Source organism: Mastigoproctus giganteus, chromosome 10 (assembly GCF_048544385.1).
Source record: "Mastigoproctus giganteus isolate SK-2022 chromosome 10, ASM4854438v1, whole genome shotgun sequence".
Taxonomy (NCBI): Eukaryota; Metazoa; Arthropoda; class Arachnida; order Uropygi; family Thelyphonidae; genus Mastigoproctus; species Mastigoproctus giganteus.
Window position 1 is genome coordinate 18,044,313 of NC_143584.1, and position 18,680 is coordinate 18,062,992.

At 35.7% G+C, this 18,680-nt stretch overlaps 1 protein-coding gene across 1 annotated transcript in view; it reads left to right on the top strand.

Moving 5' to 3' along the window:
- The window catches only part of LOC150078817 (chloride channel protein C-like), a 111,003-nt gene that overhangs the window by 66,076 nt on the left and 26,247 nt on the right, over positions 1-18,680 (top strand). Inside the window, exons 11-12 of the mRNA XM_090382926.1 lie at positions 8,387-8,558; positions 10,505-10,676. Of these exons, the coding sequence (XP_090239052.1) occupies positions 8,387-8,558; positions 10,505-10,676 (344 nt within the window). The remainder of the gene's footprint in view (positions 1-8,386; positions 8,559-10,504; positions 10,677-18,680) is intronic.

The window sequence follows — 18,680 nt, forward strand, 5'->3', positions numbered from 1 at the left end:
CCTCTATCAGATCACCTCGCTGGTGCCTAGTCTCCAGACACTGTAATTTGCAAAACTTAAGCCTTTCTTCGTAAGAGCACCCCTTTGTTCCATTCACTAATCTTGTTGCCCTTCTCTGTACTCGTTCCAGCAGCTCTACATCCTTCTTGAAATGAGGCCTCCAGACCTATATACAGTACTCTAGGTGTGGCCTGACCATTGCCTTATACAATGGAATAATCACCTCCTTATCCCTGCTGGAGAAATTCCTGTATATCATTGACAATACCCCATGAGCTACTCTTGCAGCCCGTCTGCACTGCTCAGAGAACTTCATATCTGCCTGCACAACCACCCCCAAGTCCCTTTCATTCTCTACCACTGTCAGTGTAGTACCACAGAGTTGATACGTTGCTCTGGGGTTGCTGTTTCCCATGTGTAGTACTTTACATTTGTCAATGTTAAACTTCATTTGCCACCTCTCAGCCCATCTGCTCAACCTTTCCAGATCCTGTTGCAGCAGCATAGTGTCAGTAGTGTCCTTGACAACCCTGCCAACCTTTGTATCATCTGCAAACTTGGACATTAAGCTTGATATACCATCATCAATATCATTTATAAATACAGAAATCAATAATGGACCCAACACTGAGCCCTGAGGGACTCCACTAATAACATTAGTCCACGATGAGCAGTGTCCATTGATTACCACTCTCTGTCTTCTCCCCCTCAACCACCCCTTTATCCATAGCAGCAATTTGCCTCCAATGTCACACTGCTCCAATTTGTGTAGCAGTCTTCCATGTGCAACAGTATCAAAAGCCTTTCCAAGATCCAAGTATATAATATCAAAGTTATTCCCTGCATCCAGTTCTTTTGTAACTGCATCATAGTATCCAATCAAGTTGGTCAGGCAAGACTTCCCCTTAACAAAACCATGCTGTGTCTGAGCTATAACTGAAGTCTTGTCTAAATGATCCTGCAGTGCTTCTTTAACCAGTGCCTCCATTAATTTTCCTGGAACAGAAGTTAAGCTCACAGGTCTATAATTACTTGTGTCAGCCTTTGATCCTCCTTTGTTAATTGGGGTTACATTTGCACATTTCCAGTCTATGGGTACCTCCCCTGAGTCCAAGGAAGCTCTCATAATTATGGCTAAGGGTTTGCTTACTTCCTTTGCTGCCTCCTTTAATATAACTGGATAGATCCCATCCACCCCAGGTGCCTTTCTTGTGTTTATCTTCAACAGTTTCTCCTCCACTTTACTCCCAGTTATTTCAAGATTCTGTAGCTTACTGCTAGAGTTGAATACACCTCTGGCATTCCCCTTGCTGAATAACTCCTCATGTGTGAATGTCGATGCAAAATATTCATTTAGTTTGTTAGCTACCTGAGCAGGACCATCAACAGTTGACCCATCAATATCAAGTGGACCAATCTGATTCATCCCCTTCCTTCTAGAGTTTACATAAGTAAAGAACTCTTTGCTGTTTTTCTTTGCATCCCTTGCCAAGGATTTCTCGTAATCTGCCTTCGCCTGCCTAACCTCCTTTGTAACTTGGTTGCATATCAAATTGTATCTATCATAGGCTTCTGTGTCATGTGTTAATTTGTAAGTATCCCATGCATTTTTCTTCTCTGCCATATGCCTCATTAGTTCATCTGACATCCATTTTGGCCTAAACCTTGAACAATATTTCTTAGTTGGTATGTAAAGCCTGGTAGCTTCCAAGATAAGTTCCTTGAATGCTTCCCATTTTGAATTTGCTGTTGGTAACATCATCAGTTGGTCCCACTGTATAGAATTTAAATACTGTCGCAGTCCATCGTAGTCGCCTTTACGGAAGCAATAACCCTGCCCTTTACCCCTAATGGTAGTTACCTCTTTGAGTAAATCCCACTTCAGCACACTGTGATCACTGCCACCTAGTGGTTCATTTATCTGCAGATTCTTAATGCATGAAGAATCACTGCTGATAATCAAATCAAGAGTATTACTCCCTCTAGTTGCCTCCCGAACATGCTGATGTAGAAAACAATCATCCAATAAATCCACAAAAGCCCTGCTAATGTGTGAGTAACCAGCCCCCAAATTCGAGTCAATATCTGGGAAATTAAAATCTCCCATTATAAGACTCTCTGATTTACTGGCCCACTCTATTTCCCTGTACAGTTCCTTATTATACTCATCAGAGTCATTAGGCCTATAGCACACTCCTACTCTCAATTTTGATCTCCCAATGCTTATGTCACACCAAACTGACTCAACACTGCACTGTCCAGCGATGTCGACTGGCTTCACTTCCTTGGTTTTTATGTGTTTCTTAACTAATAGCATAACCCCTCCCCCCTTCCTATCCTGTCTATCCTTTCTGTAGACATTATACTCCCCAAATTGCAGTTCTGCATCCCTTATATCTGTGTGACACCACATCTCTGATATCCCAACAATATCTGCCTTTGATGTTTTGAGCAATACCTCAAATTCATCAAATTTATTTACTAAACTCCTAGCATTGGTGTACACGCAAGTATACCTGCACCTGTTTCTATTCTTAGCTACCCTAACACAACCCATGTGTTTACTTGTACCGCAATGTCTCCCAGCAGTCTCTGAAATACCATGCATCTTGTTTTTCAGGCTTCTGCTCATTCTAATAGAAGCAGTGCAAGAATCTCTTTCACCTCTGCCAGTGGCTACTGTCAATCTATTGGTCTTTGTCTCCCCCCAAGCTAGCAGTTTTCCGACCCACCTAACATTGCCTTGATAGCATCAGCAAATATTCTTGCACCTTTTCTATTTAAGTGTATCCCATCCCTGTAGAAGCAATCTCTCCTGTTAACAAGTACAGTCCAGGCTGAAAAAAATTCTACTCCTTGAGCCTTGCACAATCTTTCCAGGGCCGAATTGATCGACAAGGCTCTCATCATATACTCACTCCTATCGTGTCTGGGCAGAATTGCAGACACTTTCAAATTCAACCCTAATTCTCGGCTTTTGTTCAACAGTGATCTGTACTTGTTAAGTAATTCTGCCGGTCTCCTACTCTTAATATTATTAGTGCCAACGTGTACAACTATATCACCTTTTGTGCCCTTAAAAGATGATATTCGCTCTACAACGTCATCAACCTTTGCCCCTGGCAGACATACCCTGGTCCTGTTCCACCTATCTTTTTTACAAAGCATGTTCCCCGTTTCCCTGACAATAGAGTCACCAACAACTACTAGTTCCTTCGGGACCAGCGCATTCTGCCTTGGGGGTTGTCTCTGTGTCACGCGATGCCCAAGTGCAAGCTCTGGCGTTGATGTGGGCAGCTGAGAGCTTGATGGGCCCCTCAATTTAGTTTCTTCGAGGGCATCCACCCTGTCCTTCAAGCTCTCATATAGGCCCACAAGAACGCCGAGTTGTTGCCTGATATCGATACACTCCTTGCATCGCGCACACACACAAAGACATCCCCCTTGGCAGTATCATGTCCCGTACCCGATTGCTCTGTAAACATCAAGCAAACAGTGCATTTTATAAGGCTGTGAGTCAGAGGACAACTGCCCCCCTCAGTTCTGCTCTGAGCCACAGCACTTCCATTAGCTTGAGCCTTTTGCTTTGCTGCTCTGGTCTGAGTCATGATTCTATTAATTTATTAATTAATTATAATTAATTATGTTATGTTATTAATTATGTTAAATATAATTAATTATATTACGTTTGTAATCTAAGTCGTTATATGTATTTATTTAAACGTACAATTTAACTGCTAACGAAGTTCAACTAACGCTATCTAGTACGGTATATAACCATCGTATCACAAAGGCGGGAAAATTACGAACGGTAGCGGAGTTGAAACACGTGGAAACCCTTACCGATACTTTTATGCAATTACAAGGCCGAGTAAAGAATAAATACACCAAATTAATCAGAAAATCACAAAATAATGTTATACTACTAAATTTAAATCAAAAGTTTTAGAAAAACAATAATTTCAAATCAATAAATAAGAAAAATCCACTTAGCGGCTTTGAACACGACCGTCTCTAGTAGCCTCGTCAGCAGTCTCCTGATGGTGATGTGAGCTATAAAAAGGAAAGGAAGTGTCTATGGACAGAATCGGCAAAATGGTGGCAAGAATATAGAAGCAGTTGTGTAAAAGGAGCAGTAACAAAAAAAAATTTTCTGATGGTAAATGCTAATGGTAAACAGTGGACAACTTGGTTTAATCTCAATCTCCATACAACTTATCTTTTGACTGGACATGGTTCCTTTTTTTTTTTCAAAGTTAAGGAAATTTCGAATCACTGAACATACTTTACAAGTACATTGTGGATTCCTGGAGGATTGGAACCATCTTTTCTACGAATGTGTTGAGTATTGTGACTTGAGGGGACAATTAATTGAAGAAGCTCCTAATCTTCACATCCTTACTCCTGGATGCAAATAACTGTTAGATTGTACAAAAGAAGATTTTTATGCACTTTGAAATTTTGCAGTCCAACTATTCAGAAGGAGGATCTTGTTGCAGTTGGAGGAGCATGAGCCAGATACTGAATGACACTTAAAAAGGGCTTGGAAAAGTCATGATGTGTTACATTAGAACCCAATATTGTTATGGCAGGCAGGGTGAACGAAGGATGAGTGGTACCGTTCTGATTATAGGTGGGAGTCTACCCTGTGAACACTATGGCTTCTAAGGAACCTCACGATCCATCCTCTAGATGCTCCTTCCACTAACAAATGGTTCAGAGCAGTTGGTGAGGAGACCACTGATGCTTTTCAGTTGGGCTTGTGTCAGAGAAATTGGGACTCCAGTGGAGGATTAGACCACCATGATGAGCCTGTTGGATTGCATTGTGGTTACATCCCTGATGAATAACCTGTGATGCTGTGGTGTTATTGGGTTCCAGGGACTGTACGTGGAGACTGATTGAGGTATTTCCTTTTACTGTTAACTACTGTATTGTTGGGACTGTTCGGGCTTGAGGAAAAGTTGACTTCTTCATTGTGACAATGATTCCTGCTTTAGACATCTACTTCCTGGATTGGACTTCTCTTCATTTTGAATCTTCATAGTGGAACTACAATGTCAGTTGGATCCTTGGAGATCATCACAACCTTATGGTGGGACTTATAATGTCAGATACCTTCATGGTATTGCATTGAGAATGAATTGACCCTCTATGAGGGAATCTCAGATAATTGTATATGAACATGTTAGTTGTGCAGTATTGTAAATAGATTGTGGGGTTGCCGTGAAAGCTGGCTGGGACCACACATAGTACAATAAATAAAAAAACATATATAAAAACAGTTTAGAATATGAGAAAGTGGCATGCAGAAAAGAGATGGTATATTGGTTTTTCCACTATTATTTTATGCCTTTTTGCTGCAAGGTAAATAAAAAACATTAGGCGAGGCTATTATCTATAAGACCCCCCCCCCCTTTTTTTTTTCTTTATCACATATGGATAGTTCCTGATTATGGCAGTAAAAAAATTTTTTTTTTACTGGCAACTGATCAATAATTGAAAAGGTTGGGTTAGATCACTAATGGCAAAAGCATGAGTGAAGTCATAGGGTAAAGAGCCTTATTTTTCATTAGATAACCTTTTGTATAAGAATCTCTTTCTCTCTCTCCTTCCCTCCCCTCCATCCCCTTCCCCCAGTGAAAAGCATAATGCATCTCTTTTCTGCATGCCACTTTCTCATATTCTAAACTGTTTTTATATATGTTTTTTTATTTGTTGTACTATGTGTGGTCCCAGCCAGCTTTCACGGCAACCCCACAATCTATTTACAATACTGCACAACTAACATGTTCATATACAATTATCTCAGATTCCCTCATAGAGGGTCAATTCATTCTCATAGTTTGTTGAGAATTATAGTTTGTTGTACATTTTGTGTGCTGTTATTTCCTCCTTTTTTGATTTTCTCCAAACGCTGTTTTAGTTGATAGAGCTTAAAATTCCACTAGCATAAGAAACATGAAACAAAGCTTTAAATCAGTGGTTCCCAAACTTTTTCAAGTCACTGCCCCCTTGGATCCATAAATGCATCCCAAATGCCCTCCAGTCCTAACTTTTAAAAATATTTTTCAGAGTGGCAGACTGCACAACCCAATGCGGAAGATAATAAAAAAAATATAATTCAAAACTGTAATGATTAATTACACATTTATTTCAAATCCAATAAAAAGTTTTTCCTTATTTAATTCAACATATTGTAATTACTGGACTAGTGATTCTAGCTTTACAAAATCTGACAATCATTTAACAAAAGTCTCAGAACTACATTTAGTAACAAGTTCATCTTTCTGTAATTTTTAATGCAAGGGATAGGCTTGATGACATAATACCAGTTTCTCAATGTCCAGTTTAAAGTCACTTAGAAGGAATCTTAAATCACCACGTCCAGTAATCTGGAGTTAATTTCTTTGCTTGAAGATAAGTTGGATGACCACATTAAAATTCTACTAAATATGAAGTTGCAAATGCAATAAGTTGCTTCTTAACCACTGTCCATAATGCATGATAGTGATCAAAAATTTTCTTCTGTAACCAAAACTCTTGATAAGATTTCTTAAACTTTAGTTTCAGCTCAATATCATTTTGTAACTCAGTTAGTTCTTCCTCTAATACCCCAACTTCCTCAATATCTAAAAATGGATTCATCACCCAATCTTGAATTTCTATCAAAACAAGATCCTTAAATCATTCAGACATATCTTTATGCAATGTATCCAAATGGTCACAGATCATCATCCTGTATCCCACCAGTCTTTTCTAGATCAGACAGAGAGGTAAATTGATATAGCTCACGACAGTCTATATTGCGCTTGAATAAGGTTAACTTTGAAATAAAAGTGGATACTACAGATTTGGCCTTAATAAGGTTGATATCATTTCCTTGCAACTGTAAATTCATTTCATTGAATGTTGCAAATTGTCTAGACAAATATGCAGTATCATGCCTGATACCTTTAAGTTTATCACTGAGAAAAGCATATTTCTCTTCAAAAAACTCCAGACTCCTCATCTGTACCCAGATGAGGGTTCGTGATTTTCACTTATAATTTGAGAGTGGAATCTTGTCAGTTCTGCACACCATTTGTGTGACACCCTGTGTAATTACTTAACAAATATGCACAAATATTCGTGCTATGCACTAACCTGAACAATAGTAAATAAGCGATCGACACACTCAGGAAGGTCCAGCCTAAAACACCCCCCTCCACCGCCCACTTTGGGAAACACTGCTTTAAATGATCTATTTGTACATAAATATTCAGTAGAATACTTGGGCACTCTACATTATACATAGGTAGTCATTTCCCTTCCCCACTGTATCAGCATTATTCACCTAAACAATAACACATGCATCATATTATATTCAAAAAAATAAAGAAACTGAAGAATTTTAACTAGATCTTATAATAAAAATCAGAAGTACAAGATCAGAAGTCGTAGTTATAGGAACTTTAATGCTAAAATATAATTTAATGGAATAGGCAAAAATGTTGGTAGATACAGATCCATTGAAAGTAATGAGTATGGTGAAGAGTGATTGAATTTTGTCAGTATGGCTGCTATGTGAGACCAATATTATGTTTTACCAATGAAATACAGGACTATATTGACATTGTGACAAGGAATTCAGCCATTTTACATATATAATGCGCCAAGACTTGTATTTATTTCTACATTGAACATGTTTAATCTTATGTTGTATTTATGCCTATGGTGATGAAATAATAAATAACTACAGTGTTTTTATCTAATCAAGATGGAAATCATAAATGTCAAAAAAATCAGCTAAAAGTAGTTGTCAATTTTCATGCTAAAACTGCTTTTGTCTAGTCTAATGTCAGCCTAAATTTTTAAAAAAGTCCAAAAAATTATATAATACATCAGAAGTGAATAAATCCCTTGATACAGTTCAAGAAATTTCCATCTAAAGATTAGAAACCATATGTGGTTGCTTTATATTGTATTGATATTATACTTTCTCTGGCATTCTTTTGTTTAATTTATCCATAAGTGAAATAGCAAAAGTGTCGCTATTTCATTTTTCTTTAGGACATCCACATAAGCAAAATTTGTGATAGGAAGACTTTGATCTGAAGTCATGGTGCTATCTTCATGAATTGCACCAAAAAAGAAAGGAAAGAAACAGCTCTTGTTTTTTTTGTTCACATATCTCAGAGGACAGTCAGGCACTCCATCAGTTCAGCATGACTCTTTGCCTGTCTGTCACAGATTTTGTTTGTGTTGAAATCTCAGGTCCTACTTTTCATTATGGATTACCATCCAATTTAGGGATAAAGCTTTAAAGTTCTTTACTAAACTAAGTAAACTTACTAAATAAGTAGTGTATCTAAATAGATTAAATAATAGTCACTTTTATTTTTAGTTGCAACTCTCTTTTTCGTGACCGGAGAAAAAGCAATTCGTCATTTGTTTTCCAGAGAAACACATATGCAATTTAGTTTTATTTCCCTTCTGGTTGTTCTTCCCTGTTATTTTATTTTGGCTTGTTGGGCTGCAGGAACCCCCATAGCAAGTGGAGTTGTTGTTCCTAAGATGTAAGTACCAGCTCATAAATTATATAATACTTCAATTATGTTATTTGACAAGTATTTAGTAAATTATAGTTGCTGGCAATTTTGATTTAAATATAATTTTCTTAAAGTATCAAAAATATTTTTTATGAATTAAAAATAGTGAAATAAAAGATATGCTAATGAATAAAGTAGATGTGAAATGAGAAATGTGATAATTATATATTTATAAAGAGTATTTATTCCTCAATAAGTACATGTGAGCTCATCACTAAAAATAGTTATGCCCAGTAATGCTGCAGTGTTTTGTCCAAGCACCCTGTCTGCCTGCATTTACAATTTTAATTTAATAAATCTACTATCCAGAAACAGACAATACACTTTTGAAGAAATAGCTATCTTTACATAGCATATGGTGCAACAAATGGCAGCACGAGAGCAGCTCAGTGACTGTACCAGTAAATTTTGCTTTGTGACAACCACATTTTATCACTTTTGGGATGATCAACCATCAGCTTCAAGAAACTAGTACAGTGAAGTGGAGGATGCATAATACAGGATGTCTGAAGCCCATCTAGCATTTATGCCATTGCACAGGCCATGAGCTGTGCAGTGATATGGCATGTCATACATGAGAAGCAGGTGCCTCCAAATCCTTGCTACAAAAGGTGTTAGGGTTAAAGTCAGCTGATTACTTGCTGTGGAAGGAGTTTTTCCAGTTATTTCATCAGCACACTGCAGTCCATCCTGATTATTTCTTCTCATTTTTTTGTTTACAGATGAGGTAATATTTGCAAGAGATGGAATTTTTCATAGCTACAACATACATGTGCAGGCTGAGGAAAATCCACATTCTACAAGACAAAAAGCACATCACCAGCACTTTTCCATTAATGTGTGGTGCATCACACTTTGTGAAAGACTCCTAGAAGCTTCCATGTTTCATGTTCACCATGGTCATCAGACCTTAATCCCTTGGACTTAATCCTCTAAAAGTATTCAACTACTAGGTACACCTCTCTAAAATCTGGAAAATTTTAAAATTCAGCGCCTCGATCCCTGAGGATGCTGGATTTTAGAGTTTACTGTATTAAAATAATAATAATCATGCTGCCATTAATGAAATTTGATGCCGTGTTGAACACACACACGAAAGAAGACACTAATTACTGTACCACCAAGAAAAGTGGGCAAATAATGTCTTCAAAAAAAAAAGGTGGGGGGGGGGGGAGAGTGCACAAATGTAATGATGAATAGCTAGATATTGAGTTGTAAAAAAGTTGGCTTATTTACCTTTAGAGGGTTGGGTTCGATATGAAATAAACTTCATCTGCACAAGAAGTGATTTCCGTGAAGTAAACAAACTGCTAAATTTACAATGCCTAGAATTTAGGTGCTATTCCTTACCCAAAGCCAAAAATCAAAAAAAAAGGAAGATTGTTTCTGGATTTATTCCTTCTTGAGACTAAAAAAACAATATACGTGGAAAAATGCTTAAATGAGAGCACTACAGCCATTAAAAATGCTTAAGATTGACCATGAGACTAGAAGAAAAGAGCTTTAAAAGTAGGATATCACTATAAGTGGAAATGTTATAACTGGAGTTTATAACTATATATATATATATATATATATATATATATATACACACACATACATATATATATATGTGTAGATATATATATATATATATATATATATATATATATATATATATATATATATATATATATATATTATTTATACAATTAAGGTAATTCATTGTATGTGATACCTTATCGGTTGGTGATGACTCCTGATATAACCTTTTCTTGTCTGTCTTTTTGCATTTTGAATATTATAGAGTGGGAGCAGAGTAAAACAAACTAGAATGAATTTGAAAATATATTTCTGTAGCCATGAAGAAATGTAGCCATTTTCATTTCATATGTTAACTTGAATATATATGTATTGAATAATATTTGGTATAGGTTTATAGGTGGCTTGATTGGTAGACTTATTGGAAGAAGTATGGTCTCAATGTTTGGTGTTCATACTGATCCATTTTGGGCTTGGATGGATCCTGGTGCTTTTGCATTGTTAGGTGCTGCAGCATTTTTTGGAGGAGTTGCTCGTCTTACAATGTCTCTTACAGTTATTATGGCAAGTATTGTCCATTTTGTATTCTTGCTGTGCAGGATACTTGCATAACTTTTTGAAAGAAATTATATTAATTAAAAATTTAGTTAAAAATATATCAAATCCTCATTCTGAGTTGTGTTGTTGGTTTTTTATTGAGGTAACTTATCATTAATAAACTGCAGTTATTAAAATGTCAAACTTATAGGTATAATTTAGGAAATATACACTTTACACAATTAGCCCGCATCACTTTCTCCTTTGATTCATACAGTCATTGCGTATAGCAGATGTGGCCAAACTGTGGCTCTTTGGCACTTGAATTGCAGCTCTGAGAAAAATATGGACTGGAAAAATTGATGCCTCGAATTAATACTCTGATAGGAAAAAAAAAACTTACAGATAGCAACTGAATATATCTGGTGATTTTAATACCAGTTGGCATTACTTAAGAAATTTGTGCAGTGTTCCCAGTGATAATAATAAAATCTAATTTCATTGAATTTTGCTTTCAGCTGAGATGATAAATATTTTATCATCTCATATCGTTTTTAGCTTTTCACACATAAATCACTTTGAAATGGTTTCCCAATCATTTTAGATTCTTTATGAAATTCAAATTCTTTGTTAAATTTTTGTGAAAAATTTCTGTCAGTATTGCTGACAATAAAATTCAGTGTTTACTTGCAATATTGCCTTAGAAAATTACCATACTTCCTGAAATTGTTCCTTTATTCGTGCAGCATTTGTGCCTTTTCACTATTGGAAAAGGCACAATTTCATGCCAAAACTTCTGCTGTCCTTCTTTAAACAGACTTAATAATACAGCCCTTAATGAGGACTGTATATGAAAATGAATACAAAAATTAAACTTTTTTTTTAATTAACAGTATTTACCCAATCATTTTATGATGGTATTTTCATAATACAGTCGATTCCGGTTATTTGGGACACATCGGGACTAGTACATTTTGGCCCGATTAAGCGGCTGCCCCAATTATGCAAAGTTTTATGTAAATACTTAAAAATACAGCTTTACAATTTATTTTCTGTACGATCAAATCACGTTACGATGGACTGTTCACTATACGATGTGTAGTAAGTGCCGGTCATTGTGATCACATTTGTGATTTAAAGTTTAATTTTTTTAAATAGTGATTCTAATTAGCGAAAATAGGAGGAATATTATACACAGGCTATAAAAGTAAAGATATACTGTATTAAGTACAAATTTACACTTTATTTCCAATTAAATGATACATGAAAATCAGAAGAATATTTTCCACAGGTTATCAAAATAAAAATAAATTTACGCTTATGTGCATAGCTTAATTAATACGTACTGTAATATGTACATACTAACTAGTTGATATTTCTGTTCACTGACGTTTGTGGATGGGGGTTAAAATTTAAAACAGTAAAAAAGATAAGCACACACACAAATCGTAAGTAGCATGATACGTGCAAGTGAGAACGGAGTAACAAGTTACAAAGCTTAAAAAATAGGAATGAAGAGCAGATTTGGAAAATAAATTTTTTATATGATTGAAGCACTAACAGAAAAGCCCGATAAACAGGGAACTGCTAATTGTTTTATGGTTGTGACCTCCAGAAATCCTACCGAACCACGTGGTATGGTTGGAGACAATTGTAGGATAATCTCGACTGCTGCGGTCTCCTTCCCTGATTAAACAGCATATTGTCCCAATTAAGCGAAGTAAACCCTGGCTATTTTCTTGATTAGGTTCTGTTCTTTAAAATTTGTCCCAAATAAACGGCTGCCCCAATTAACCGGTGGCCCAAATAACCAGAATCCACCGTATATTACTTTATTTATTAATGAACATGTTAAATAATGTTGTACATGTAAAAAAAATCTATTAATTATGATTTTGAAATTACTTATCTGAAAAGTAAATTTTTATTTCTTGCATGAGTTTTATTTAATAAAACTCATGCAAGAAACTCATGTCAAATAAAATTGCAATTAAATAAATGTACATGCTTCAAAGGGTTGTAGCTCTCGAGCCTTCAACGATTATACTGACAATGATTATACTTCAATGATTATATCAGTGTTACCAAACTTGGCCATCCATGGTAGATAGGATAGCCTTATTTTAAAGTATTTGTCACTTCAGTTGAAATAAAAAATTTGTTGAAAGTAGATTTTTACTTCAAAAGTAGAATTTATTGAAAGTAGATTTTTGCTTCAAAAGTAGAATTTATTGAAAGTAGATTTTTTCCAAACTCAAGTTGATAACAAATCTTAATAAAATGAAAGAAATAAGCTTTGTCAGTTACTGGGTGAAGTACCCAGTAACTGACAAATTTTCCCCAGTATTGCCTGGGGAAAATTCAATATTTCATGCAATGTAACTTGTGGAATGTTAGCTTTATGATTTCCAACAAGTTACTGATCTTGCATGAAATACTGAATTTTACCAGGCACTGCTGGGTATTTCATTCAGTAACTAACAAAGTCTTTTGTATTGCTGAGGTTTATCATTGATTTATGCTTGCAAATTAGCAGTGAAAATCTAATTTCAGTGAATTTTTTCTTTCAACTGAGATATCAAATATTTTATTATCTCATTTCCTTAACTTTTCACATGTAAATCACTTTGAGCAGTGCTTTGAAATGATTGTCAAATCACTTTGGAGTTAAATTCTTTGTGAAAAATTTTTATTGTCACTCTTACTGACAAAAAATTCAGTATTTACTGGTAGTATTATGATGGAGTGTCATGACGCCAGTCATGACTGGCATGTGGAGCTGCTTTTTTGTAGGGGTAGCATAATGCTTAAATGTGAGGACAAACTCTTTCCTAAATATTTTTTAATTAGCTGGGAAAATGAATTAGAATTTTTCTCCAAAATTGATTTATCTTAGTGTCATTGCACCAAGATAGTCATATTAAAAAAAAAGGTCAGTGTTATTTAGACAATGTTTCCCAATCTTTTTTTGTATGGAACCCATATTCATAATTCAGTGAGCTTAACAGCCCAGTGTTTATGGTCCATGAAATTATAAAAACATAAACATCTAAAATTAATAAATTAAGAATGAAAACAAGATACATGTATGTACACCTACAGTTTAGTTGGAAGCAGGGTGGATGTATTTGTGATTATTATTCCTTTGTAGAAAACATTGTTGTCAAAAGTGACTCACAAGCATAGCAACGTTTTTGTTGATCTTCTTAATGCATACATGTTATGATTTAATTCTTTCTTATCATATAATGTTTTTAATTATTTTGTTACAAAGGGTTTTTTTTTTTTTTTTGTTTAATGCGGAATTCCAGGCTACCCATTACAAAATTTCTTTGGGTCTTGACTAACAGATTGGAAAATTCTGGTCGAGAACAGTAACTACATGAGTGACTATACAGGGCGGGGCAAAAGTAGGTGTGCGGTACATAGTATAGGTATATAGTAGCTTATTTTTTTATATATTTTTATTTTTGCAGGTAGATAATATATAGATAATAATGGCTGGGAATTTGACAGCTGGTAAATGCAAGTGGGCACTCAAACAACATTAAAAGGCCATCAAGAATGTGGAATTTGTCCTGAAGTAGCTTGAAATCTTCAATGCTACTCACCAAGCAGGCTGTCCATCTACAGACTTCATGAAAAATTTGACCAGACAGAGTACATCACTAAAATACCAGAGAGAGGTTGACCAATAACTGTTACCACCCCTGAAAACAAAATGTTAATGACACAAACATTCTTGTGAAGTCGAAAGAACTAGAAATTTGTGATCTCACAGAACTTTGTATTAGTTGATGGATCATATACATTTGAAGCTGTATTAACCGAGGCTGATACACAATTTGTCAGATGACCCACACACTTGCAATTCTGTGAGATCACACTGAATGAATTAATGCAGGGCAGTGTACTCTTTGAGAAGATTATCTTGTCTGATGAAACTTGCTTCAAATTGTCAGGCCATGTAAACGGGCACAACTATGTTTAATGGTGATCCAAAAGCCCAGCTAAATCAATTCTGGAGTGGAATTTCATGTTATAGAATCATTGGACCTGTGTTCTTTGTTAGCATAGTCCCAGGACTGTTTGAACATGTTGAGGGACATCATCATACCACAACTGCACCAACATTGGTGCAAAATTATTTTTCCAGCAGGGTTGTCCTGACTCATTATGTTCAAGAGGTGTGTGCCTTACTAGACTAACAATTTCCTCAAAGGTGGATAGTGCAGCAAGGGTCAGTTGAAGGCCTACCACAGTCACTAGACCTTACACCTATGGACTTTTTCTTCTGAGAAGTTAAGGACAAGGTATAGTCCTACCTAAAAGTTTGGAATGACAGTGTATGACAATGTAAGGTAAAAAAACCCGACACACTACAAAGTATTTTAAGATTTTTGATCAAGCATTGAAAAATTTACAGCAAAAAAAAAAAAATATTGAAATGATTAATATTAACAACTATACTGATTTTTCATCAAATATCCTTCATGAGATTTTATCACTTCCTCACACAAATGGGGCATTCTGGCAGTTCATTTTATAATAGTGACTTGACTAACATTATTCCAATCAATCTGCAAGGTCTCCCATAAATTTTGTGAAGATGGGCAGACTTCATGGACTTGACTGTCTAGATCAGAGCCCGGCAAACTATGGCCCGCAAGCCAAACTGGCCCTTTGTGTGTTTTTGTATGACCCTCAAGTTCAGGATGGTTTTTACATTTTTAAATGGTTGAAAAAAAAATCAAAGGAAGAATAATATTTTGTGACAACATGAAAATTTTATGAAATTCAAATTTTAGTGTCCATGAATAAAGTTTTATTGGAACACAGCCACACTTATTCATTTACTTATTGTCTATGGCTGCTTTCTCGCTACAACAGCAAAGTTGAGTAGTTGCGACAGAGACCGTATGTGGCACTCTCATCGCTTTGCACTGCTGCTCGGCACACAGCAAATCGCAGTGACAACTTGACAGCATTTTGAGTGCCATGCATTTCGCCATACCGCAACATTTTATTTTTATTTTATTACCAGTATGCACCCATCATGTCAAGAAAAGAAGAGAAAAGTGGACTTTAATTGTCACACTTTTAATGCTCTGTAGAGTGTATTATTTTGTTATTGAATTAAATGCCAAAACATTGTTTATTATACAATGACACTATAGCGGTGCTAAAAGAAGATATCAGTATTTGACAATACCTATTTGTGTGAAAAGACATTTTCAAAGATGAAATATGTAAAATCTCATTACAGATGAACATTTGCAATCGATTTTGATGATAGTGAACACTAACTTTGAACCCCAATTAACCAAAATATTTTCCCAAAAAAAAGAATTCTATTCTTCTCATTAGTAGACCTGTATTCCAAAAAATTGTACTCAATTATTATAATTATATTTTGAATTTTGTCAATAAAAAATTTGTTTTCTCTCTTATTATATAAGTACAGCTAGTTCTCGTATAGCACGATAGTTGTGTTCCTAGAAAAACCCTCGTGCAATATAAATAACAGGCCCTATGGGAAAAATAGGGTTAGGTGCCAACCACCCAAGATTGACCACACATTTGTAACCAAATCATTACCAAACAATAAATAATTGCAATAAAATATTTACATATTTTATTACGACTATTATGTAATAAAATATTGCTAATGCTTTTGCTTGTATCGTAAGAAAACTTGTTCTTTGTTTGATTTTCTAACCAAACAGATGACAGCCGTTCCATCTCTTCCAATTCTTGTGTCTTGATCTAATGGATTTTATTACACTTTGAGTTGTTCCTGCTATGAAAGTTGTTTTTATTTTCTCTGCATTCTTTCTAATTCTCAGCATTGCGTCATTTAGGCCTGTAGCACATGCAATGTCACATGTTCTTTCACTTCGCTCAAAGTGTTTCACAATTTCATATTTTTTCTCTAACAGAGCGGATTGGCCATAAGCCTTACCGGGGAAACCCTGGTGGGCTGGAGGCCAGAAGTGTGATTTTGGCCATAAACACTAGTATGAGGCAGCTACAAATTTTCCCAGGTAAGAATTTTTGACCCAGTCCGTCTCTGTCTATCAATATTGCTTTCCTTTTTCTTTCTGAACCTGTAGTGTCTTCACCAGGATGCTTCCTTTTCACACCTTTTAAAAATTTTACTCATTTTTAGAGAATAAAGCACAATTACAAAATGAGGAGGCACGCTTGATACACATAAACAAAGCTGCGGCGTGTAGCAACTGAATAAACAACACAATAGTGTGTCTCTGCCATAAAGGCAGAGACACACTATTAACACCTCACTAGCTCACATTTTACTAAAGCACATTTCTGGGGGTTATTACCATAAAACAATAAAAACAATTTCCAGTTACGTTTCTGCTAGTGGAATCTGTTATAAACTGGTAGAAAACTCGATCTAATTGCATTTGCGATAATACCGATAGCTGCAGTTGTGTGGGTTTTTACGTTATTGTGGTGAAATGTGTATCCGCTTCACTGTTACAAAAATATAAATACATTTTCAGAATATTCTCTTCATTGCTATCGTGTTGCGTTCAGTTGGGACGATTCTGTGTTCAACTGCCATTTCTTGTAAACACAAAAGCAATCGAGCATAAGCGAATTCGGTTCATGTTATATACGATATCGTTCCCCTATTTATAAATCATGTCTGATCGAATTCATGTAGTGTAAACACATGTTATACAAGGACTGACTGTACCTACATAATATCCTCGATTTTGCCTCTTGGCCCGCAAAGCCTAAAATATTTACTATCTGGCTTTTTACAGAAAATGTTTGCCAACCCCTGGTCTAGATGATCCCATAAAACTCTGTTGAATTTAAATCAGGTGATTGGGTTGGCCACACCATAATTTACATCCACCTGTTACTTAGTTGCCAGAAAGTCCCTGCACAGCTTAGAGCTGTGCTTTAGATTATTGTCTTGTTGTAATATTATTTTTCTTCATAGTTGAAGTCCAGAGGATATTGCATTATGTTCAAGTATATTTTTATAGTCTTCTTTTCTTAAAATTTCTTCAATTCTGATGATGTCACCACTCCATTAAAACAGAAGCAACTTCAGATTGTGATGAAACCACCACTGTGCTTGACTGCAGGCACTAAACAGTGTGGCACCATTTTTTCTTAAGTTGATTGTCTCAACTATAGTCTCAGATCCAAAAATTTCTAATTTAGGTTCATCCATCCACAGTATGTATTTCCACTTTTCAATTGTCTAACGTTGATCGCTCTTGGCCCAAACCACCCATTTCTTTCGATTTTCTAGTTTAAATAAGAGTTTTCAGAATGCTACATGACCATGAGGTCCTGCTTGTTTAAGACAAAGTTTTACAGTGGATGTAGACATGGGAGTTTCTCTGTTCCTATTGAACTCAGCTCAGATTTCAAGTACAGTAAGTTATTGATTGCATTTGGAAATCAGTGTTATGGGCTTTTTTTTCTGCTTCCATTGTTATGCACCATCATCATGATCATAGTTTGTCCTTTAAACTGCCAGTCTCCTTGAATCGTCAAAGGGTAGTTTGCACTTCTTTAAATGAAAACACCTAGTTTTTTGCCAATACTTCTCATGGAATAGCTTTCTTTATACAGAGTTTTAATAGCACTTCATTTTTCAAAACTCAGTTTCTTATTTCTTGCCATGTTTATTGCATCACATATTAACTCACAAAACTTACACCATACACTCTTTCTGAATTATGGGTGTTGTGTTTGATTTCATAAGTTACAGCTCTTACTCCTCAATTTATATTATTGCAAAACACTCTAGAATCATCTACAATGTTCTACCACATTGAGGAGTCTTCTGCACCTTTCAGGAATATTCTCGAATATTCTAGAAATGTCTTAAATATTATTTAGGTTTTTTCATTTATACAGGGTGATTCACTACCAGTGCAACAAACTTGCAGGAGGTGTAGGGGGCACAAAGACGAATCGGAATCACATAGCATTGCAGGGTCCGAAATGCCTTCGTCATGCGGTAGAGGACGTTGAACGGGA